General features: G+C 42.0%; 1 protein-coding gene across 3 annotated transcripts in view; it reads right to left on the bottom strand.

Moving 5' to 3' along the window:
* The window catches only part of Rbp6 (RNA-binding protein 6), an 895,262-nt gene that overhangs the window by 11,294 nt on the left and 858,145 nt on the right, over positions 1 to 25,823 (bottom strand). For 2 of the 3 annotated variants that reach the window (XM_078192887.1, XM_078192890.1), the window contains one exon: positions 2,518 to 2,622. The exons of the other annotated variant lie outside the window; for it this stretch is intronic. In XM_078192887.1, the coding sequence (XP_078049013.1) occupies positions 2,518 to 2,622 (105 nt within the window). The remainder of the gene's footprint in view (positions 1 to 2,517; positions 2,623 to 25,823) is intronic. 3 annotated transcript variants of the gene reach the window in all.

Raw genomic sequence — 25,823 nt, forward strand, 5'->3', positions numbered from 1 at the left:
CGGTGCACTTTTCCTCTTTCTCGCTCTCTTTTTTTCGCTCTCCCTCTCTCTCCCTTTCTCTCTCGTCGGCTAATTAAAACGAACGAATAGAAAATCTGACGTCAAAGGTGATGACGGTCGAAAGGACAAAGAGACACGGACGTGACTTTTCCCTGTGTGTTGCTTTGTCGCCGCGCGTACCTCTCGCTGATTGTGACGATCGAACGAGCGCACGTTTCCCGTCTCTGCGTTCTCGCGACTCTTTCGCTTTTCCCTGGATTTCACCCTTTCTCTCTCTCTCTATATATATCTCTCACTCGCTCTTTCTCACTCTTTCTCACTCTTTCGCGCATTCTCTCTCTCTTTTTCTCTTTCCCCCCCTTTCCTGTGTACGTGTGTGTCTGTGGTCTTTTTTCCTCGCTTTTCTTCCGTTCTCTATTTTTCCTTTCTCTGCACCCTTTGTTTCCCGATGCGCGTGCACGCTTGCCGGAAATCGGAGGACCAAACCTCGCGACGCTCGCGTTGCCGATAACTTTCGCGACCCCGTTGTGGCGCCTATAGAAATTCGAATATCCGCGCTGGACGAAATTATGCGACCCTTGACGTTAAAGCGAAGAAATCTAACGAATTTGTACTTTAGATTACGCAGATGATTGCAGAAGCCGACGAGTGCTTGATTTTTGTGAAAATTGATGTAGAAGATAGTCTTGGAATGACGAGAGATATAATATTTGCAGGATTTGCTTGTTGTTTTTTTTATCGTACATTTTTGTATAGTGGTTGGGATTTAACGCAGTCGAAGGATTAAAAAATTTTCAAAAAGAATCTCCATATTTCATAGGATAAACTATTTGGTATCTTGTTTCTTTTCCGCGACGTACATTTTTTTGATGAAATGGACGTTAGAGGATTGAAGTTTATTTTAGCAAATCATTTTTCAACCGTCACAATACGTGAAATAATAACCGAAACCAGGATAAAGTATTAGTATCTATGTACGATAGACGCAATAAAAATCACAATAGCAATCAATGTACTGTCCCTCGCTGGAAAGGTGGCACAATTTTTGTCGCGGATTAAGGAGCTCCGCCATCTAATCACGTCTCTTGTTCACCTCGTAATTTAGCTAATAATAATCAAATCAAAAGTCTAGAATGAAAACTGAATGGAAGAGCCTAGTGTATGTTTACAGGTGTTGTTTTTTTATAACCGACCAGGCTCGAGTTCCTCGTTTCCTGGAAATTGTGGCTAATAGGAAGGGGTTGTTTCTAAGGGAAACGCATTTACCCTACTTCTATATTTTTTTACTCAATTAATAAAATGTTTACAGTATAGGAGAGTTGGTGGAGATCGGTTCTACACTTTCCTCCGTACTATCTTTCCAGCCACAGATAGTACATAGCTCAAAGTATCATATGTCGTCAAAACTACATAATCTGGTCAATCGACTACTACTAGCTTTCCTATCGACGTAAAATTATCTTCCACCTCAATTTTTACAACAAAACGCCCTTTTTCGTGTCTGCGAAATTCTTCATCAATTTAACGTCTCCGTTTCGTGTTCACTAAATGTACTTGATTCGTTTATTCTCCAGAACACCAATACTTGTTCCATCATGTTAACTCCAATTAAGTCGCGAATACCTTAACTTCATAAGTTCCAACGAACCAGATGCTTGTAGGTACTCTCGAATTCGCGATACCCGTTCAAAATTATATATTTCTGCCTCGAATGTAACGATTTTCATGAGAATCGCGGATCATTTCTTTCGAAGATTGCGAAATGTTTGTCCTGTAATAATAAAAACTATCGATCGGTACACGGCACGTATTGCGCTCAACCCGTCGAAACCCGCGTATCGACGCTATTATTTCCCGATTCGCGTTGCGACGCTAGAGAAAGGTCGAATCCCGGTAAACAATGCGGAAACAGGAGCGATCGAGGATGATAATTGTCGGACGGGACGCGTTACGTCCGTCGAAATCGGCGACTAAACGAATAAAGGTTGTCGGCCATTTAACAGCGCAACGCCCGCGGCATATTCGCACTACCGAGCGTAGAGAAAGGTAGGAATGTCGATACCGTGTTTGTTAACTGGGTACACTTGACTGTTTGCAATCAGCGTCAAACGCAATGCACGATATATAGAAGAAAACACTGTTATAGTATTAGTCATAATTTCAACCTTTTGCGCTCGGAGCATTTTCCCCGGTCTTGACAGTGCATCGATACAGATTATATTAAACTTGATCTTTCTCGCGCTGATAGGCGAACATATTGAAATACACGAGGGTAATGCGAGTATGTCGACGACGATTTGACGTTACTTAAGCATTGTGCTGTTAGATGGATTCGTGCGATACCGTTCGGACTCTGTGCGTCGTAGGAGAAGATACAGCAGAGTTCAAAGTGACAGCCCGCGCGTAGAGAAATCGGAGAAACAGAAAGACAGATATAGATTGGAAAAAAAAGATGAAGAAAGGGAAGAGAAGACGTGATGCGTTATTTCCAGTCCAGAGTGAATGCCGACTTCATACATTTCTTCCGGATTGCGGTCCGTTGGACGTGTTGCATCGATGTCTCCGTATACGCACGGCTCGCATTGTCACTTCCGGTTCCGTGGTAGTACACTGCCGGCACTCCTAACATTGATAAAGAACAAGAAGAGAGCTGAGAATGGTGGGACAACAAAATTAAATACGTGGACGGTGGTTTTTGGGACGGCGAGGAGCTTAATGAGAGAATTAATAAATCCGCTCGTAAATCTGTACCGGGGCGCTTCCCTGCAAATTATAAATACAGAGCTCGCCGATCGTTTACTGAACAGACAGCGAGGCTTGTACTTATAATCGATGTGGACACGAAACGTCCGCGTTTATCATCGCAGCGATATTTCTCTTGGAAATGGATCTTTGCGATCCAATTGTAAGAGTAGTATCGTGAAATGATCTTTCGGTCGTCTCGTGGGTTAACAGTGATGTCGATCGTTCGCTGGTTCAGGAGACGGCAGGCTAAAGTATCTCTCGATCGTGGAATCTATCCTAGTTGATGATGAAAATTGAGCAGAAACAGAACTGTGGTTTTTGATGTCGCTATGGCTACGTGAGTTTTTAGTTTTTATTGGGTAGCTATCAGTCAGAAGCGTGGATAAATTGATGGCTTTCACATTTCTTTCTAGTCTGTGGATCTTTAGTCGGTCTATTTATTTCAATATTAACAAAAGAGTATTGCTTATGGTGGATAGCGTGTGAAACAGGGATCCTTTAATCAACAAAGAAATATTTGACGTTTCGTTATTGTGTGTAAACGAAATAAAAGAAATAAGGGCGTTAAGAGCTGCGCAACCTTGCTAGCCTGAAGAAAATTGATAATTCGCCACGCGAGATGAAAATTGATTCGAAACTTTTTAATTGAGTAGGCTACGAAACCGTACATCTGTCAAAATATTAGTATCTGTCGTCAAATTATTAATTTCAGCTTTTCTTGATTTCCTTCAAATCTGTTGTTTCCTCATTGTTGGAAATGATTAAAAATTCGTATGCTACTGCGTCGACTATTCATTTTGTTTAAATTGACATAAGATATTATTTATTTTTAAATAATGTTCTGGAACTTTTAAGTGATAGAAGTAAAGGTTATATAAAAACTGCTATACAAGTTTTGGTCATCGGAATATATATAACGCGATCTTCAAGCTTTCAAGGTTGCAGAGCCCGTAAGGGAACAATGGCACGGTATCCGGGAAATCCAGGTTCTCCATCGACGGGTCCGCGAGAATCGACGATCCCCAGCCGATTTAGTTTGATTCCGCGCGTCGACGCTAATCCCGCGGCATTAATTACTCGGCGCCGTGCCCGATAACAGGAGAGATTTCCAACGAAAGTAAAGAAAGGTTTCGTCGGTCTTGCGCCCGTGTTCGTGCTGGTCCGCGAGGCCGAACAAAGCGCGCGGATCCTTTTAAGCGTTCCGCAGAAAAATCCGAGGCGCGTTTTGTGCCGTCGATGAATGCCGGGACGGTCTGGTCTGATGTTACGCAACTTTTTCCCCCGGGGCCCTCGGCTTTCGCGAAATAAACACACGGTGTACGGTGCGCGTACATTAACGCGGAGCGGAGCCTTTAAAATCGGAATCAAAGAAAAAAATATCACACAAGGGATCCCGGTAAATGGTTTAAAGTCGGTCCGCGGCGCAAAGGCGGACCATCGGAACATTAGCGTGTGCGCGAGCGCACGCGGAACATCGTCGCGGAAAATGCGCCGTGGAAAACAGAGAACCGGGACAGGAGTTGGGGAAAAGCGGTGAATGAAAACGGGAGTACCGCGCCGGTAAATTATGGCGGTTGTTGGGATCGCACAAAAGCGGCTGCGAGACGCATACACAGGATTGATTTCGAAATTTCCAAGGGCCTCGGGGATCAAAAGGGTGACGAGTTATCGATATTCCGTGAAAGGGATCAGAAATAAATGGATATGACGCAGTGCCGCTTTAAAAATCGAGTCCAAGAACTATCGCGGCATTACCGTATCGAGGATCGCCACTGATCTTTCCTAACGAGCACGATATTCCGCGACTTTAATCATTTTTGGAAATATTATTCAGAATGTCCGGCCGAAAATTAACCATCTCACACATTGGTTTGTGAAAGCGTTCATACATATATATTCGAATTTAGTTTCGGACATTTTAATAGAACTAATTCAAAATGGTCGTAAACAACTGTTGCGGGAAAGATCCTGGAATAATGTTGTATTTGCAATTTCTTCATATTTTTGTACTTCTATGGGTAAAAGGTACAAGTTCAGTATTTAGAAACAGAAAATGACTGAATCTATCTCATAAGAAAAACTTGTCACAGAAATTAACTAGAAACTATAGACGCTATTAAACTAACTGCAGATATCTTTGAAGAGTGTGCAACTTATTGTAATTATATTGTATATGTTTGATTTTCTCTATACTTGTTTAAATAAAAAGTTTTTGATAATATATGTAATTTAATAAAACCTATCAGGATATATATCTATAATATTTAAAAGACGTATAAGATTGTATAACAGCTGACTGGTTGAATCATGTTTGTTTACATATAAGACTCTTGCAAATCACAATGTATTATCGAAAATTTCCTCAACATTTTCTCTAGAGGAATGATTACAGTAGACTCTTGATTGACCAAAACTCCAATACCTGCATTTTCTATCAATCGAATAAGTTTCATGTATAAATGGATCAGTCTACGACACGATTTGTAGTAGAACCGTCTAAGAAAAACTGCTTCAAGGATAGTAAAAATTCAGGGAACGTCTGTGTGTCGAGGTTCCGCGCGCACAGATCTCCTCGGATTCGGTTTTCGAAAGCGGCAGCGTCAAAGAAAGTTTGCGGGGACGGGATCGAGGAAAGTGGCTGAAAATTTCTAGGTAGCGTAAAATATTACGGAGCTTCGCGAAAGCCAGAGCTTCGAGTTAATTGGGTTAGTGGCTACGAGTGCAGAGCTCGCGTTACGCGGTTAGCGAGTCGGCATGCGTCAAATGAAACATTAAATCCTAAAGGGGAGCTCGAGGTGAAGGAGTTCCGTGGGAATCGAAGGAAAAGTTGTGAATTAATTCGCGCGACAGCCAACCCAGAACTTGGTCGGAAGTCTCAAATGAGCGCCTCAAGTCAAAATCATTTTCCGCCAAGCGCCGAGATATAAATATCAAAACTATCAGATCCAAAGAGGAAACTAAAAACTGTCCGTGATGCCTCGCGTTCGTGGATGAATGGGGAACAGCCTGCGAACTGATAGAACGCGGTCGGCCGTTATTGTCGAAGAAAAGGATCACGGCTCGGACAGCGTGAAAACAGAGTATTTCCAGAGTCGGATCTCGTTTTGGGCGACTGGCGAGACTGATAACACGATAGCGTGAAGGCTGGCGGGGGCAGGAGGGCCGAGCGGACCATAAATCGCAGATCGACGTGATTTGTATGGGGGTATCACGCCGCTTAATGGTGTGGCTTGTCTCTATCGGGTCCGGGCCGGATGTTTCGAGCCACTGCTGCAGCTCCAGAGGAATATTCGCTGCGCTTCTCTATCGCCTGACAATTTACGTGGGGTTCCATACCCTTTTTCCCTACTCCCCGTTCCGGCCTGCAAATAGAAATGGAGAATGCCGAGAACACGGTTCACTCGATTTTTACGAAACCCTGGCATTTTTCGACTAAACTTTGTCTGTTTAACTCTCGCACAGTCTTTTAGTCGTTTCTTAGCAATGTATATTTTATGTTAATGTGCAACCGGTTCTTTCTGCAGAAGTGTTGACAAAAATTTCTCTCAATCGTTTGTTGTCTTCTTATTTAATTAAAATGATATTATTGTTTAATTTATTGCTTTATTATTATTTAATTAATATGATTAGAAATAGAATCAAAATATTGTTACATTCTGTGTGTTCCTATCTACTTCATTTTATTTATTCCAACATATTAAATCTTTAATATGATAAAAGTATGTTACATTCACCGCAGAATGGGAAGCATAACAAGTGTTTGCGAAGACCAATTGAGACATTTACGTACGAGAGTTAAAATCGTTCAGCCAGTTGAACATTTTTGATACTCGATTTGTTACAATTTTGAGAATAAAGCCATAAAATTGCCTATATACTTTGACACTTCATTGACTATTGAAACCACAAATTTTTCACTAGTGTCAGCGATAGTTTGATTGGGTCAATTCAGAATTTCACTCCGACGACAAAGATCCACGAGCCCGTGGCGGTCCATCGGGCTTAGTGCAAATATTTGGACAATGGAAGCTCATTCGTCGCGCAACCATGAGGCCAACGTGGCAGCAGGAACGTGGACATAAAGAACGAGATCGGAGTGCTGTCAGACGGAGTGACGAATGAACTGGAAAACTTTGGCTGCAGACGTTTATCGGACGTTTCCTGAAAAGAAGGGGGCCACGTGTGTCGGAAATGGTTGGCGAGCTTCTGGATCTCGCGAGCATGGACATCGATACTCTATGGCAGGAGACGTCATAGTTTTTGGTAAAAATGTAAAATATTTTCGTCCAGAAATTGAACCCTATTTAACCTTCCGCGACTTGTTCAAACTTTCAGTGCAAAACTATTATCTCGATCTATCACAACCTCAGTTCAATACTCTGTATTATAAAATATCAATTCAAGTTCACAAAATCGAACAAAATCAAGGAAAATAACGTAGATGACATTCATGTTGTTTTACAGAAGAGAAGTCAGGGATACTTTGATGCTAATCAAGTTGAGTATGAAGTTTTCTTTGGAAGAAGAACCAAGCTTTATTTCGATCAAATGGTAAGAAATACACATTACTAGACACGGAACATGAACAAGTAAAATTTCATTTAAGAAAGTAATTCTTCTAGTATTTCGTAACAAAAGTATTAGATTAGAATAAGATTCAAGTTCATAAAATTCTTCGAGCAGCAGTAAAATTTGATCTTTAATTATTTTGAACAGTAAAGAGAAACAACTGAAAATTGTCCCGTAATAGCAGGAGGGTTAATTTGCCAAAAGCGAGATTCGAAATACTTTCGGGGGATTTCGAATAATAGAAAAGCGAAGATGGTTCGTGTCGGATCAAGGGAACCGTGAAAAACGTCTTTCCGAAGAAAATTCACAGAGGGACAATGTAATGCGGATCTCGAGGCGGAGATTCTCGAAGGCGAGGGCCTCGATCGTTCCCATTGAAAACGCCGGACGCATAAAGATGTAGGCCAAGAGTTCATCTATTTCGAGTGTATCTCCAGCTGACGTAGATACGATCGAGAATCTGGATAAAAGGGTTGCTCGGCGAGATCCACTCGCGGGGATATGAAATATCGGCGTTGCCAGAAGACTGTGACAGTCGGACAGGTGAATGATTTCAACCGGGTAGCACACAGCTCGCCGGCCAATGTCGCCGCGCCGTTCTGCTACCGGTCGCAATTAATTCTTCCGTCGGGCGTGATGCTGACGCGGCCGAATCAAAAAACCGGCGTGCGCCACGGATAAATCAAAATACTTGCGACTGCGGCCGACGTTTTTGTACAATCGCTATGCGGCTCCTCCGTGGAAATTAACGGGGGAAAACTGACCGCGATCGATTTGCCGAATGGGAAACTAAGCTTCGAAAAAACGCAGACAGTCGACCGTACTCGATTGTGTTTGACTCTACTGCATTCAACCATTTGAGTGAATTAGAATCGTAGTGGCATGAAATGCCACTAAACTAAACTACACTAAAAATTACTGAAATGTAATTTATACATGTGAAAATGTTTCCTTATTTCTGGAAAGTAAGGAAAATGTGAAAATTCAATTACTATGGGCAGTTCAAGGATTTAGAAATTTGTTACCGAGAAAGAGTAATGGGGAAGAACAATTGCGATTAACCCTCAAATGCACCGTTATATGGAAAACAAAATTAAAATTTTGTATGTATTTCTGTAGCCAGTTACAAAGAGTCGGTTAAGAAACCAATCTAGTTCTACTTCCTTTTTATAAAAGTTAAGAAGATCTATTTTCAATGTACAGCTAAAACATTTTGGAGTGCGAAGGGTTGGCCATGGAAAATTGATCAGGAAATCTGGTGCTACGAATTACTTCCAAAAAGTATTCAGCAAGTACGTAAGTTATAAAAGCTCGAGTACAACACATAATAAAAAAAAGGGAAAATGATCGCGTCGAAAGAATGCATGAAACGGGATAATGCTGACTCCATGAAAAAATAAAAGAGTTCTTGCGACCCATATCCGCAGGTTCCCTCGTGCGCGCAATAAAGTACAGTTGCGGTTCTAATGCAAGGGAACAGATCTACGTACGTATTACGCGAGCATAATGTTTGCTTGTGCACCGAACTGTTTCCTTCACATGGGATTGGGTATCGTTGGAAGTGTGGTTAAAGGTAGAAGCAGGCTCGGTAGTGTTCGTAATATACGTGTTCCTGAAATATTAGTCGAGTAGTCGTAGCATGCGGGTCGGGAATAAATAGATAGCTGACGAAGCGATAAGAGGAAGGAAGTATTGCTGGTATCGGTTAATGAAAGTTCGCTACGCGGCGAGATTCATTCCGACGGGAGAGCGCATCGGATACTATTTAATGCCGCGATTTCAGCGCGGCGAGGGCTGTCGCGATCGCCGCGGTTAGGATTTCCGTCAAAGTTAGACGATCGCGGTTAGTACATATATCGTCACAGTGTAGAGAAGCACCTCTGAAAAGAATACTCCAAAAGCTCCGACGAAAGCAACACACTGGACGAGTCACGTGCTTGGTGAACGACCCACGTTCACACGATCACGATCGCGTACGTTAGATGTTAGTTGCCAGCGGGCTTTGTTAGTTGTGTGCTCCTGCAGCAACGAGACCGCGAAGCGTTAACAAACGAAACACATTTTCAAAACTTGGTTAATCTGCACATCCTAAACTACACACATGTAATTCGATAATAATAAGAACGAATAACGATAATAAGAATAAGAATAATAATCGTAAAATCTCGAAGGTATGTAAACATATAATATATAGGCACAAAGTATATAGTGGAAAATATATATAATATATCGATGGTTAACGTTGAAACGTCTAAACTACGTACGCGCCAAATGTGTCTCACTCGGCTATTTACTAATTAGCGTTCTAAACACTAGGTGGCCAAGTAAACTCCAACGGTGTTTAAACAGTAACAACTGATCGAGGTAACAGATGTTACGGTATAACTAGTTATGTATAAATATATATGTAATGTATAGATATCAAAAGAATTACTAGTCAAATACTAGTCGATGAATACAACGGGTTCTGGTTCCAAGTACAATGATTAAAAAAAAGGATAATGTACATAGAATAACGTGGTAACAATTACGTATTAAAAAGATACGGACAGTTAAATCTGCGGATATACACACGACACACAAAAGTAAAGGTATCACTCTCATACTATCTACGCAACTAATCTACTGTTCTATCAAATTCGACTATGATCTATGGATAATATATGGATCGGCGAGCCCGAGGCTGTGGATCGGCTAGCCACAGGCCCCAGATTCACCGTGATCGTACTACTGTGTCTATAACCATTTAATCAAACTGAGACGACACTGAAAAAACTGTCTTCCAATAGACAAAGATACTGTTTACGGTCGGTCGACGTGTTCTATTCCATGTCGAAAGTTCTGACTAGTAGCCTAAACACCGCCAAGGTTGCCAATCGTGGCAGACGGTGTCATTTAGATCCGGATAAATGCCAGTTTGTAAAAATCCTTCAATTGCTGCGCCCAATATTGGCAACCTTAACTCGTTACTATATTAATTACTGTAAACGTGTAAGTTACAAAAGTTCGACAACGAATCTCGTTTATACTACAAACTGCTTCTAACCAGAGACTATTGATAATCCGTTCAGCTCGATCTGTCTAAATGACTACGTTTCTTGCGCTACGACGGGAGGACCCGATCGGCTGCCTCGTACTACCAAATCGCCAGAGTTGGGCAATGAAATGGTCGGCGTGAAAAATAATTTCGAATTAAAAAAGAAATTTTCAGCGAGGACAATCACAGCAAAGAGAAAGATCGTCGTGGTGAGAGAAGAAAAAGATGAAGCTATCCTCTCGCCCAACTCTGCGACACCGACGGTCTTGCCAGAAGAGTCGAATCAAGGATCAGCCCGTCGCGGTCGCACACTAGGTCAGATTACTATGAATAACTGTATAATAATAAAAAACCACTTGATAATACGACGACGTTTCTAAGAGACAGTAGGTTTAGGTAGATGGTAGATTACTCGCCCCTAGGTGACTGCTTCTTGAAGGTAGTCTTCGTCATCGGTCTCGGCAACGATCCTGTCCCAGACGTCTGTCCCCTCCTCTCTTTAGTTAGCGTTTTCTACTCGACTCGAATCGTAAATTCGTGTGTCTTTCTCGCGCGGATACGAAAAGTGACCCATAGCCCCGGCGGTTTGTATCGCGTATCGCGCACCCGAATGCCGAAGAATTACGAGCTCGTTGTTATGGCGAGTGGATGGGCGGATATGGGGACGGTTGGTTTCGATAGGATCGAAACACGATCGCGAACGATTCCGAGAGAAAAGGATTAAAGTTGCACGCGCTTGTCGCGGCCCCGAGCGTGATGAATAGTCATAGATGCGGCTGTGTAGCCGGACAATTCGAAAATGAAACCGGGTCGTAGATCTTCATCGACGGTCGCCTGCGTTCCGGCTATGGGTCCCGCGGACAAACGGGTAAACATTACTTTCGCGACCCGGTCGAGGACCTCAGTTTTCACTAGAACTACACACATCGAGCTCCGATAGTGCATGCACAGCTGCCCGGGCGAACGATATAGGCGCGCGAATTAATTTGCCGGGCCAGACCTAGATGTTTGCCGGCCCATGATCCTTTTTTTTGCAGCTCAGGCGACCGTCCCGAACCGCGAAACGGTAATCGAAAGAAGCTTCTCTTCTTCCCCATGCTACACAGGTACGTTTACCTACAGATACATCCGGCCGCGCCATGTCGTTTCCATTTGAGAACGGGTCTAAAGACGTCAGTCTAAAGTTCTAGTGAAAACTAATGTAGCGGTTTTTAGGCTTGTTTACTGATTACGATTAAGAGAAACTGGAAAGTCTTGGAAGTAATCTATTTACTATGAGCTAGGCAGTCATCCAACACCAGTACGAGATACGGGATAATATGTATGTATATATATAGTATGTATATATGTATATGTAGATTTATACATATTAAGTCAAAAGAGATCTCTCGTTACGATTACTTGTGTCAGCTAGTCTAGGCACTATGGAGAAGAATACGACACGTAGATAATAGAATATATATATAGGAAGAATTACAGTGTTAATGGACACTCTTACGATCTACGCTTGTTATTTAAAAAAAAAAAAGAAAATACAACGATCCCGCGGACACAAACGATGTATTAACACGGTTCTGATTACAATCTAGTCTAGAGAATGATACTTTTCAAACTGTGCTCCGAGCGTGTGCGGCACCCATGTCCGCCATTCTCGGGGACAATGTGCCGCAACGCTAACGAACAGCGACGCTTCACTGAAACTAGGCGACTGGAACACGAAAGTCAGCGACTGCTCATCTTACTGCTTTCTGAAATAATTTACCGCGTTGCTTGAGTGGAGAGTATCGAAGAAGCTGGACGACAAGAACTTTGTCTGCCTTAATAGGCGAGGTGATAAAGACCAGAATACTAAGGATGCGTTCGGTCGATGTTTTAACAGGAATTTGTAAGTTCTGTTAGGTTGCAGTTTTATTAGATGCATTTACCGAGAACCTGACGTTCTAAACGAATCATGTGAATTGCAATGCATTAGTCAGGCCATGTTAGTCGTACGGACCGGATTGAATTTGAAAAAGTTAGGAATAAGTGAGTTTGAAATTGTCAATGATTTTCTTGCGTCTTTGTTAGAATATTTTCTAAAGATTGTAAGTTTAAAATTTGATCCTTTAATGCTATGGTGCCAGCAAAAGCGAAGTAGATACTAGTCGAAACAATACTATTATTTAAACAATTATAACTTCGAAAATGGACTATTATGATAAAAATCTGGAGTTATTTTGTTGAAAGCCAAAGATACGTTTCTTTTCGAAAATGTTACAAATTGAAACGTTAATGAAATGTTTGAACTGTCGTTGCAAAGTTCTAATAAAATTCACTATGCCGAATTTTGACTGTTTCTCTTCTTGCATATTCGTCCAAATGTAAAAGTTTGAAAAATCGTTTTTCTAAGGAATTAAATTCGTTTTTGTTGAATAAATGTTCGCTAAACGTTTACGTCCATCAGAAAACGTATCTACAGTTAGAAGAACGAAATAGCAGCCCGATAATGGAGTTAATAAGATACAGTTTTGTTGGCGGAATACTTTCAATGGAAATATACATATAAAGGACGCATTTAATTCTGGCGCGCAACGGTCCGTGGAAAAGAAAGTCAGCCTCGGCCGGAAAGTTTCAGGAATCTTGTATCAATCCGAGTAAACAGAAGTCGCTTCGAGAAACAGAAATGCATTACGGACAACGGGGTCGGGAGGACGAGGTTGCACGGAAAACTGGGAAAGATTGAAACGAGTCGACGAAAAGTAATTCAAAGTTTCGACGCGCGGCGGGTGAAATCGTTCGATGCACCTCGTCCCTAAAGGGACGCGCACACGTTATGATTTATCGTACGACGCGATAACGTGGCTCTGTCGTCGGGTAGTGTGTCTCATCGAAATCTAATTCCATTGCGAATGCGTAGAAAAATTATACCCCACCTTACGTTATACAAAAATTGTAACAGAAAACTTAAAAACAATACTATTGCTTAAACTACGGATTTCGCGCTTCTATAACAAATGTTTCTCGACAGATATTTAAGCAGTGAACAGATTGAGGTTTGAAAATGTAAAATATGATTAACTAAGCCAGAGAATTTCTTTCTGGCATAAATATCTGAAGTTTATTTATTACAAAGAAGAAAAACAAGAATTACTTTCGATAAATTGAATATTTTGAAGGAAAACAGCATTATATCTGTTCTAAAGTAACAAAAATGAAGAAATGAACACATTTCCGTATTCTTAAATGAATAGAATGAACAATCGATATATTATCTGCATTTGGGAAAAGATTATTACCGCCATATGATGCTAAACAACGTCGAACAGTGAGATACAATATCAAACATAACCACAGACGTCGTACGATAAATGAACAACGCGTATCGAATCCATAACCTGCTTCTTCGTTACTTACCCCTGCACAAAAGCATCGTCTATTCTTCTAAATACCGATTAGGTTTCTGATTAACGAGAGTCGCTGTATGAAGGGATCATCGGTGGATCGAACGGAGACTTTATCTGCGATCAACTAGCGAATCCGGTTCATCCAACGATTCAGTCGTTGTATGTATGATGTTTTCAACCCCGGTTAATCCCTCCTCCCGATCATCCCCTACCACTCTCGGTGAAACGGATTCGACTTGCATCGCGGCAATCGTCGAAATTCCGGGATCGCCTGTGATTAACAGTGCAGATGTTTTTATTCCTCGGGTATCAGTGGCCGCGTAACAGATTTAAAATTCTATTATATTTTTTGCCTTTAATCGCCGACACGGCCGCGATGAAAGCAGCCCCGTGTTATTGTTGGAGCGAATCCGACTAAAAAACAAAGAGAGAGCCCAGTCGGCGAACTTTTCAGCGAATTAAATCCCGCCCGACCGCTCGTAAAATATGTGTTTTTCTTTCGACGGGGAAACACGGGAGCTCCGGGACGCCGACCGAGATCCTATCGGAAGATTATTCCCGATCGACATCGATTACGGGTCCCCGCCTAATAGGGCCGCCATTAATATTCCGCGGGGCGAGCTCGCGAGCGGGTGCGCGCGCGACACCCGACGAAAACACGCGGCGACGTTTCCACTTTTCCGAGCTCGCCGCGTAATCCAAGAAATCGACCGGTCTCCATCGGCGTAATTTGTATCGGCGAAAAAAGTGGAACAATTCGGTATCTCTTTCACGCTCTTCTGTCCCTGCCTCTCGCGTTGATGAAACGTTCTTGCAACGCGCCCGCGCGCGCGCGCGCTTCCGCGTTTCATTCCCAAAGAACGAAAGATCTTACAGAGCGATTCCCTCAGCTTGTTGTAATTCATTTCTGTCGCGCTCTGCTGGGACACCTTCCGCGAAATCTTATTCGAATAATGGACACCGCGTGAAACCGTGGTTCTGGTGAAACACACCGGTCGTATAAAGAGGATTTTACCGGGTCTCGTTTAACTAGCTGCGCAATGCGTAAGGAGGTTTTAAGAAATTACTGGAAGGAGAGGACCGAGTTGTTTGTAATAAAGATAATCGACTTCGACCGGTGAGTAGTAAGCATGAATTAGTAACTATCCACTTAAGGTCGAGTATTTAAACATTTCCCTTATGATTTGAGTTTATCAAATTCTTTCAGATCATACACTTTTTCGGTATTCTCGTTATCATTCAATTCGTAACCTAGTCATTTTTAAATGTACTTTAATGTCTGCTACCTAGTCGAGCAAAAGGAGTAGGCACTTATTTTTGGCGAAAAGAAGCAAACAACCTAAAAGGTATCCAAAAAGAATGATTATAAAAAGAAATTGTCTATGTAACGATACTGGGATTCTGAAATTAATCAAACTACGTTTCAGACATTTCTTACACCATCGAAAGTAAAGAAGGTATTTAAATGTTCGGTCTTTAGCATGCCAATTAGCAGATAGCGTATTTTATACATTTACGATAGAATTAAATTGATTAAATGTCGCAAAGATATTGGACGATCAAGAAATTATTAAACAAAGAAATACATTTTTGTTTGACTTCGTTGTCCAACCGTTGACTTGAATAATTTTGAATTACTACAAAAATGACTAATCTGCTAACAAGCGCATTATAAATGTCTTTCACACGTATCGAACAATTGAAGTTTGGAACAAATGTTTGATTCTATGACTCCGACCTTTTTTTTTAATGTAGAAACACCTCCCACAGCATTCTGTCGTTAGTAACTCGACGATCGTGTGTTTCTGGACGCCGTTACATTTGCACTTTAATGAAAATCGACGCAAAGCACGATTTCATTCGAAAATATGCCGGTCGGAGGAATTAACAACCGCGAACGGTCACGATATCGGTCGCCCATTGATATGAAGTGAAAAATTCGGGCGAACAGATTCATATTATACGAATGAAAATCTATTTACCGGGGACGCGGAGTGAATTATTATTCGTCACTTTTATCCGTGTTCTGTCACCGGGCGGGATTAAATTCCGTCTCTGTCACAATCAATCCCGTCACGGATAACGAAAAGTGCGAGTACAACGCGGCTGGCGAACGACTAGAATAACAAATAAAATTGAGACCCGACATCAATGGGGAGAACAATTTATTCCAATAACGCGCAATTTTGCGGCCAATGCATACGTTGCAATTCTTCCAACTCCTCTTCAACTTCCCCCCACCCCCTTCCCCCCTCCTCTTTTCCAGGTCCTGTTTGTTTCATGAATATTCGGCCGAAATTCGTCACGCAACCGGATACCTTTCGTGACGTCGCGTATCGTCGGCCTCGTTGACGAAATGGTTACAGGCGAAACAACGAACAAACGGATGCACAACTAATATACGGCGTTCTGTCTCCTAAGCATTCCATAAATTTGTAATATTTATAATATATAATAATATGTATATATCAAATATATATGTAACATGATATAGTACCAAAAATCCTACCAATTCAATATATATAATATAAATACTATCGGCAACAAATGCTCGAACTATGGGTACCTAAGACAACTAATTTGCAACAAGGACTCTTATCCAATCAATTAAGAACAAGTAACATGTGAAGAGTGAGAAGGGGGTGAGTGAGTCGGATGTGTACGTGTCTGCGAATTACGAGAATGGGGAGCCGATCTTTTCGATGAACAGAATTCACGTTGATTACCAAGCCACGAATACGAATCAACATACAGTACTCATGCGCAACTGATGATCGGGCAATGATCTGATCGTTGATGAACTCGCCGTTAAAGCCAGCGGGAATCGGTTTCACTAACTTCGGATATACGACCTGACTCGCGAATGCTAAGATTATACTGGATGCGATTCCGATCGCATCCCATTTGTTTCAATGCATTTTAGATGGGTCTGAATCATTCCCGCAGGAATATATTCGACCAGACAATAATTGCATTGAGACAGACGAGAATTAAACTATAAAAACGGATATCCCTAATTCGTTTCAGAGCGATCTGGTATGTCGTCGCAAAAATTCATGATATTATCTATGATAAACGTTGCATCCAATATGTAGTTTGAACGATGCAACGACGAAATCATCGTTCTCCGTTGAACAATTCTATTCGAGCCGATTCAAGCTACGCGATATTCGATTAGTAACTCTAATCCGCAAGTCAACGCGGAAACGTAACGGTGAAACGCGAATTGCATCCACGTCGGCGTCATTTTCATACGAACGAAAAATAACAGGGTTATAGCATCGGCTAATTACGCGCGTATTTCGTCGATCAACCGGCTCCCATTGTACTTTAATAATTATACGGTATCGATCGGCGGGTAATGCGGCACTCGAGTCGACTCGCCGAGCCAATTCTATTTCCGATTCCGTTATGGAAACTTTAATTACCCGGCCTGGCGCTCGCGTGTCAGAGAATTTCGGTATTAAAGACTGTTGCTGCGGCGGTGCGCGGACTTTTCGATGGTAATGACGAATTAAAAACAGAAATACAGAGTTCTCGCGAGTACGACGCGTGGCTCGACGATGGCAGAGGGGATGCTGGCGGTAGTGAGTGGTGGTAGTGAGTGGTTGCGTGGCAGTGTTATGTGTTGGTGTACGTGGAATTTGGGTACGTGCTACGTACTACGGATTACGGTTACCGTCAACACGAGCGAGAACACGAGAACTTGGTGGAACAACCTGGCACTTTGGGGTTGAAGCTTACCGGTGCAACCCCCGCTGGGGCTCACGGACACTCGGCCCACCCTTGGCCCCAGTGCGCGGTACACGACCGCTCCTACCCAACAACAGACATCACCGATCTTATATTATGCACACTTTTCCCCCGGACAACGCGATTATGGAAGTTTAACATCTATAAGGGTCAGGGGCGCAACAATGCTACGTGAACTGTCTCGGATGCTGGATCAAGCTCTTCCGACAAGTCAGATTCGATCGACAAGTGGTTCAACACGTTCTGTCATTTATTTTCTGGAACCTATGTTACCAAAATTAATTTCTTGTGGACTGATTTAGTTTGTTCACCTATAACCGATGCACCATATTTCTTTATATATTCGACCTTTTTTCAAAATATATATATCAATTGAAATCTGTTTTCTTTTTCAACGTCAATAAATAATCTGTTCATTAATTAGAGACAAATTGTTGTAATATTCTATTTTTTTCTTTATTATTTATTTTTTCTCTGGCGAAAATCTGGTGAAAAACTTCCTGTGACATTTTTTCTCTACCGTCGTTAGTCAACCTGTTTATAATTTCATTACAAAATTTAATTTTCTTCTGTAGCCAATGAATGAAGAGGATGAAGTAATCTATTTCTCCATGTTCACAATCCGATATAATTTGTGCTAGAACCAATTTATCACAACATTCCTTCTCTATTGCTTGCGATAGGCGTGGCTGAGGCGTTGCCGTTGAATAGGGGAGTGGGAGAACCGCGAGGTCGACGAATGGGAGCAAAGTGAACTATACGGAACGATCTTTGCAGCCCGCCCAGTTTTGCGCAACTATAGAGAGTGAATGTCGCACTTCTTTAACTAAAGTGTGTACACCCAAAGCAGTCCACATTATATCGGAACACAGTACATTCGTTAGAAAAGTATCTTGTCAATAAAACACTGGCACTCGTCAAAAATTCGTCTTGCCTCGATAATTCGACGAAACCGGACGTGTTATATCTTTGATAGAAAATGCGAAGGACGTATTTGCATTCGCTATTCAACTCGATCTGGATTAGCGGGAGATTGAATTGAATTTTCCCAGAGAGCCTGGAACGGCAAACCATGAATTCTAATTGAGGAGATGTAACGCGACGTTTTGATATTTCATCGACGACGCAGAGCGCTTAATCCAGCATCGAAAGTTTCGAGTACATTCTAGAAAATTCAAGTCGAAAGTTGCTCTCGCTGCCTTCAACTTTCCCTGGTTGTGTAAATGTAATAATAGAACTGCGCTCGTTGCCACGAGTGCGCGATAATATGGTTAATGTGTGTACGTGTCTCTCTGTGTGTACGTGTACAGGTTCTCATTCCTCTTGGATATCGCGGACGTAATTGCGTCCTGAAAAACTTGGTAGCAAAGCGTACCAGGAAATAGTGGAATGGCAAACGTATTCGGTGTATCACCGAATGCAGTTTAACGATCGCGTTAGGTGGTACCTAGCTCATAGTATATTTCGAATTGAAACGTGCGATCCCGTACTGAAAGAAAATACCACGGGATCCTCTGGTTTCCCATGGGGTGCGTTCGATCTTTCTAAAGACATACTCTTTCAGTTTCTTTTAGTACGAGACGCGCCATGGATGTTCGTTCCTTTCTCAATCCCCTCTGATCCGTTTGCGTGGTAGTTTTTATTTATTACAGACATTCATTATTTATAATCCTTAATTATTATAATAATAGAGCATCAGCGAATCATTACATTGTGTCGTTAATATGTACGCATGTGTAAATAAACTTGTTTCTCTCGTTTTGCTCCAGAGTGATCCTCTGATGGACATTTTGATGTTACGTTTATCGTATCTGTATCCTCTTTATCTCATTTTTTTTTGTCCGCGATTTTTGTCGGTTTTTTTTTTCTTTTAGCATTTTTCTTTTTTTTCGTCTGTCTCTCTCTCTCTTCACCGAGTACCCGTGATACATTTACAAAACTCTCTCGTGACTGCGGATGTCCTCTTATTAATTTGTTTATCTTTCGTTTCTCTTCTCGTCTTATCGTCGGTGTTTTTTAATAGATTGCCCGAACCATGGTCAAGACGGTCTCGGTAAATAGTACGATTTTCTCAACCCCCGTTTACGTTACAAATTGTCGTTTATCGTTTCACCAAGACGCATCGTATATAGAGCGTAAAGGGATGTCGGAGAAGAAGCGTCTCTTTGATTGCAATTTACATCGAGAAAGATATCATAAGTGTACGTATAATAATAGATTCTCACCAGGCCGAGTCGAATCTCGTCGGGACGCATTAGTAAGAAAACTTGAAGCGACCTCCAGAGAAAAAACTTCCCGCGACAGAACCATTCGAATTGCGCCCCCGATAACCAAAACCAACTCGCGAACCAACGATATAATAACAGTAGCAATAATAACAACAGTCATCGAAAATTCTTCGTAACAAGCTTTAAAATACAGGATGTCGTGCGACTGGAGGTGGAATCAGCAAAATGTGTTGAAAATGAAGAAACGATGCAAGTTCAACTGCTACTTCCTGTCTTTGGAAAGCAACTTTTTGCCACAACTACGTTCTGATTACAAGCATAATGTAATTTATACTGTAATACAATGAAGCAAAAGGATCGATTGTTACGTTAGAAAGAGAATGAAAGAAAGAAAATAGAAGATAGATAAAATTTGTGACTAGCGAAAATTAATAATTGAAATACAAAATTGTTGCTGAAAGAATTTAAGAACATCTTTGCGCCATTTACGACTAATTAAAATTATTATATAATATATATTATTTGTAATTCAGATTTCTTGTAATTAACTTTGGGGATTTTCATGTGACAGGTGAGTCTAGAGCTTGCGTTCTTCGTTTCCAAGTGTTCGTTGCTCGATTTTGCACGACCGGTTGCGCGACGCACCGTATATCAAAAGGATAGATACTTTTGCTCGACGAGGAGGAAACCGATCGCGATAGTAAAGAAAAGACGAAAAATCGTGTCGCTCGCGTCCTTGAGATCACCGAGTCGGTATTCCAACAGAAAGGCCGTTATCGAACGGCAGAGCCGGTCAGCGAAATCCAATGTCTGCATCATTCGGCGGCGATTACGCATAAATATTTCAACATCATGGACGGTATAATGTTTCGAACGTTTCCCCAATTGTTCCGAGCCGGTTTGACGAGAACGACGCGTGCGTCTTCCTTCAAGTATTCTTACGTATGCGTGTTTCTCCCGCACGTCGACGGAAAAATGATTCGGTGAGCGCGAGAAGAGTCGATCGATCGATCGGTTTTGTTCGGTCGGTCGATCGGATCCCTCGGATCGGGCAACGTATTATAGAAACCCACGCGCGATCACAGCGATATAACAACAATCTTACGAATAGCAACAATCGGACCATAGCTCGATAACGTTAACCGCGTCGTTTCGGAATGAGTATATCGTGCTGGAATAATTTTTCCGTTTCTCATTTTCAATTTTTCATTGCTTCCCGAGCAAGCTACAATCGTACGGAAGCGTCGACAGACGGAATGACCAAATGCAACGCGAAGGAGATGCCGAAAATTCTCACATAGCGATCGAACAGTACACGGTTTCCTTATTTTCTGTTGGGGACGGTGACGTTAACGCGAGCGAACTATAGCCACGCATAAAAGTATCAATAATATTGTTTAAGCATCGTGTCGTTTAACATATGTATAAGCTCAGGACAGATGTGTCTTTCTCTTTGGCATTAGCTTATTACACCATCGACTCAAATGTCTCTCTTGCTCTTTCACACACACACGCACAATCGCGCTCTCTCGCATTCTTTCTCTCACTCTCTTTCCTTTCTCTCGTTCTTTTTCTCACACGTTCTCACAATATTCTTTCGAACGCACTCCTTCGATCTCTTCGCTTGTTTCCATCGAGAAAATTAGAATTCGTGCAAATGAGCGTTTAAACCTGATTTATGCTCTCCTCGTGAATCTTCGCATTCTATTAATTGTATTCGAGGGACGAGGATCGAGGACGTCCTCGTCCTAGCTCTTTCCTTTTTTTTCTGTACGTGTACGCAACCGATGGTAGTGTGTTCACGTGCTTGTCACGTTGTCGACGCGTTTACTGTGTATTTGCTTCGTCCGTTTCGTTTAGCGGCAACTCCGTGAACAGAACAGAATCGAAATCGGATCACAGTTTGCGCGAACGCGTGCTACGTTACGTCGGGACGGGGCGTGGGTTGGTAAGGATCTCGTAAGGACCTTGGTTAGGATGATCGAGAAAGCAAGGCTGACGAGGAAACGGCTCTATGAATCCAATTTTTCTGATGGTTAATTGGCACGTTAATTTTGGGTGAGAAACTGTGATAGATCGTGAGACTTTCTGCACTTTTACACAAATCCTTGGACAATTATCAAAGTAAAGATTCGTTGATTCAGTGTATGATTTTTCTCTTTGATTAATTTGTTGAAAGTGTTTCCGCAATGAGCTGAACTTTATTCAGCATCGATGCTTTCTAGCATTTCAATAGGTCCTTCGACTACTCGATAATTGAGTCTTACACGAAAATTTGTGCCAGACGAAAGTTGTACTGTATTGGAACATGTTTGCAATGTAAGAATTAGGCTCTTGGTCTAATGTGTGGCATATGACAACACTTCAAACGCAATTTACGTTCGACACGTTTTAACAACGATGTGTAGTGTCTAATGTTTAAATCTATGCCAATTTTTAGTCAGTGTTCAATAATCCCTTGAATTCTACAATCTAATGTTACGTATTATATCTAGGTTACCTAAAATTGCCATCGTACGATAATCGATGCCATCGATAAGAAATGAAGTTAACAATAGAACTAATTCTTACATTGAAAACTTCTCTGAATACTATACAAAATTTCGCTTTCAGTTATGTTTATTCTATAATATATGACTGTTTAGAACAAGACATTAAAAATGAACCATAATTAGTTGACTTAAAGTGGACGGTAAAAATAGTTGCAGCATTATCCCAGGATCTTTCACGTATCAATTTTTAAGACACAAAGATGTCGGCAATGTTTCACACCATTGGAAAGTTGCTCTATGCAGAATCTTCGGAAAAATCAGACGCTCTTGTAGCAATACCCTTGCGAGAGAAGACACTATAATAATTTTCAATGAAGTCAACCGACAATTGATAGTCGCGATTTCGTTCAGCCTCCCTCGCGACGGCCAGGATCGCGTTCGCAAAGGTTTTTGCCGCGTTCGTCGTGCCGTCAGCTTTTTGAATCGTTTCATTTAGAAGCCCGGTCGATTATAATTGTTCGTCAAATCATTTCCCCCGAGGCTGTTTAAAATAACATGCCATATCAAACTGTTTTAATTGTATAATTATCGGCGCGAGAGATTGCCCGACGAATCGTCTTCGAAATTCGAATATTCCTCGCATGTTACATTCGATGCTGTGTGTTCGCGTGTTGCGTCAACAAACGGAGGCGAACAATAATAGCGAAGTACAAAAGATAACAAGATTGCCGGATAGTTAAACATTAGTACACGATATTCAAGGGAATACACATATGTGTGTACGTCGAATCCGAGCTTGAAAACGCGATCGATCCTATTTCGACGCGGATCGCAAGAGGGAATCGCTTCAGCGCCGAGGCTTCGCGGCGTGTCTCTTTTCTAGTGTCGTCCTTGCTTTTACGCTTGATTTTCAATGTTCGACAGGAAGGCGGCGGAGGATGGAGATCGAGGACATTGAACAGGCGTGGAAGGTGAGCGGGAGAACGATACAAAAAGCACAATTTCCTCGTTGAACTGTTTCTTTTCTTTTTTTTTTTAGATTTTTTTTCGTTTTCCCTTTTCTCGGTTTGCTTGTCCTTGTCTTTCTCTTCTCGGATAGTTTGCTTCGGTGCAGTAATCTTTTTCTACGAGGGTCGGTACTCTCTTTCTTACGTTCTCGTTCTTGTTTTTTTTTTCTCTTTTACTCTCGTCCTAACTTAGCGGATGCCTTACTCTACGTTTAGCAATATGTAATTTGCTCTGGATAAGAGACAGCGGTATCGCAACGTCAGCGTCCTGCCGATTCCCTTTCCACCTGGATCTTATTTGCTCTGCTGCGTGATTCCTATGGAATTGTACCGATTACCTGATGTGTTTGCGCACACAGAAGTCTGTGTGACGATCTGAATCCGCTGAAGTCCAGGGATTTCATTTTCGTTGCTACCATGGCCGGTTTCGATTTCACTGGTTGTCGCGAAATTCCATGTTCTCGTATGAAGTTGATGCGATTCATCCGATTATTTATTCCTCCAGTGGATAGCTATGGTCTGGGGAGAGCATATTTTCGTCGGACTTTTAATTAATACGTCAATGAAACTTCTAAAATGCAGCCGAACCGCAGTAATATGTTGCTTGAAAATATCTTATAACAAATAAGGATATTCATTGAACTCATTAACGAACTCTACGAAAATGAAACAGGAGGAATTTATACTGCGGATTTTATGAATATGTCCAAAGAATAATTAGACTGAAGATCAGACAGTAAATACATTGAATTTTACATCTGCTACCGTTTTATCTGCAACTTACGACATTACTGTTTCCACAAATGGTGCAAAACATTTTTATTTGACAGTAAAATCTACAATCCCAGAAAATGTTTTTACAACTTTAAAATATCATTAAAAAGACAATCAAGTGAAAAGGCAATAATTCTTTTCGTGGTTCTTACCACTTAACCACTGGAGGAATAGACAAAGTTCTCGGAGATGCATAACTTACTAAATTGAATAGTGAAAATACTTTAGATGTCGATGAAACATACTCATCGCACAGTCAATATTTAAGAAGAAGCGAACAGAAGCGAGTTTGAAAATTCACGCGACCGATCGTATGCCGCAGATTTGCCGATCGGTCCCGTCGACTATATCATAACCGACGATACGATTGGTTTTTTTACGAGGCCCCGTTAAGAGATCCGCAGACGAGCGATTCGGCGTCTCGGGTACCGGCAGAATGCTTCCGCTTGAACATCCGGAAAACGCCTATATCGTTTATATCTATATGACCTACGCTAAGTGTTTTCGATTAAAGTGTTTAGCTTAGAGATTACATTGAACGTGACTACATCTCAACCAACTACGAAGATCAAACGTCTACTAGAGAGAAACACGTTAAATTCTTTTCCAGACTGATTGGATCGCGGAATGGGTATAGCGTCAGAGAAACAGGAAGACCGTGGATTGGATACGGGGATTGTATCGGTCGGGGAAGAGGGGGCGGGGGAGAGACAGAGAGAAAGAAAGGAATGATGGGAGCAAGGCGGTCGGGTTATCATAAACGTTAATTGCATCGACTGCTCTTGGTAAATTACTTTTTAGTCACACGCTTCTATCCCAGATTCAGCTGATCATTTAGCACGTCTTCAAGACGGATGTACCTCACCCGGTTGGTTTTCCCACCCCCCACACATACGCATGCACAATAACGAAGGGCTAAGAATGATCTCTGATAGGCCCTTTCATCCTCGCTTCCATCGGGGCTTGGCTATTGCTTTGGCTGGCTAGCGAGGCTGTCGCGGGTCGTCGTTGACCTGTCGATCGTTAACAAGCCAATACGGATCGACAATAATCATTTTTCAATAACTTCTTCACTCGCGTAAACAGTGTACAAAATTTTGTTTTACAATCGAACAGATAGATACTGTGAACTATTTCGAACGTAAAATCGTCAATTGTAGAAGTTGAATATTTGCAAGAATTGCAACGTGCAACCGCGCGCAGCTTCGCCATTGGGCATCCTAGATTCGGACGTGCGTTCATCTCAGTGTTCTTTTCTGTTTCCTCCCGTCTATCTAATTCTACAGGCTAGAGAGAAGAAGAAGAAGAAGTCGATGAAATGGGGACGGGGGGGTCTGCAGAAAAAAGAGAGCAGGCACCAGAGCCTCGTTCGGGGGTGTAGGGTCACGGACGCATTCGGCACCTGTCTCTCTTTTTCCCATCTCTCGTTTTTTTTCTGATATTCTTTTTCTCCGGTCCGGTGTTCCCGTATTTGACCCGTCTCTATTCCTCGCAGGGACACTTTCCTTTCGTTCCTCTCTGTTCGAGCTTGCGAAACATTCATTTTCTCTCCCCCTTTATCGTCTTCGCGGAAAAGGAGGCGCTGCACTTTCGCGTCTAATCATTCTCCCTTGCGTCGCAGCTATACTGGTTGTGTGCGGTGAGCCTGTGCTCGCGCACGTTTCGGTTTTGCGTGTGTGTGGTAGTGTTTCATGCGACAGACAACAGCGTGTCGCTTTGTGTGGGTGCTGGTGATGTATGTGTCTCTGTGTGTACGTGTGCGGATGTTGCGTGCGCGCTTGTCGTTTCGCTTTCGATATTCGTTGTGTCTTTTGAACAGTACCTAATGGAATGGG

The sequence above is a fragment of the Augochlora pura genome, chromosome 10 (genome assembly GCF_028453695.1).
Source record: "Augochlora pura isolate Apur16 chromosome 10, APUR_v2.2.1, whole genome shotgun sequence".
NCBI lineage: Eukaryota > Metazoa > Arthropoda > Insecta > Hymenoptera > Halictidae > Augochlora > Augochlora pura.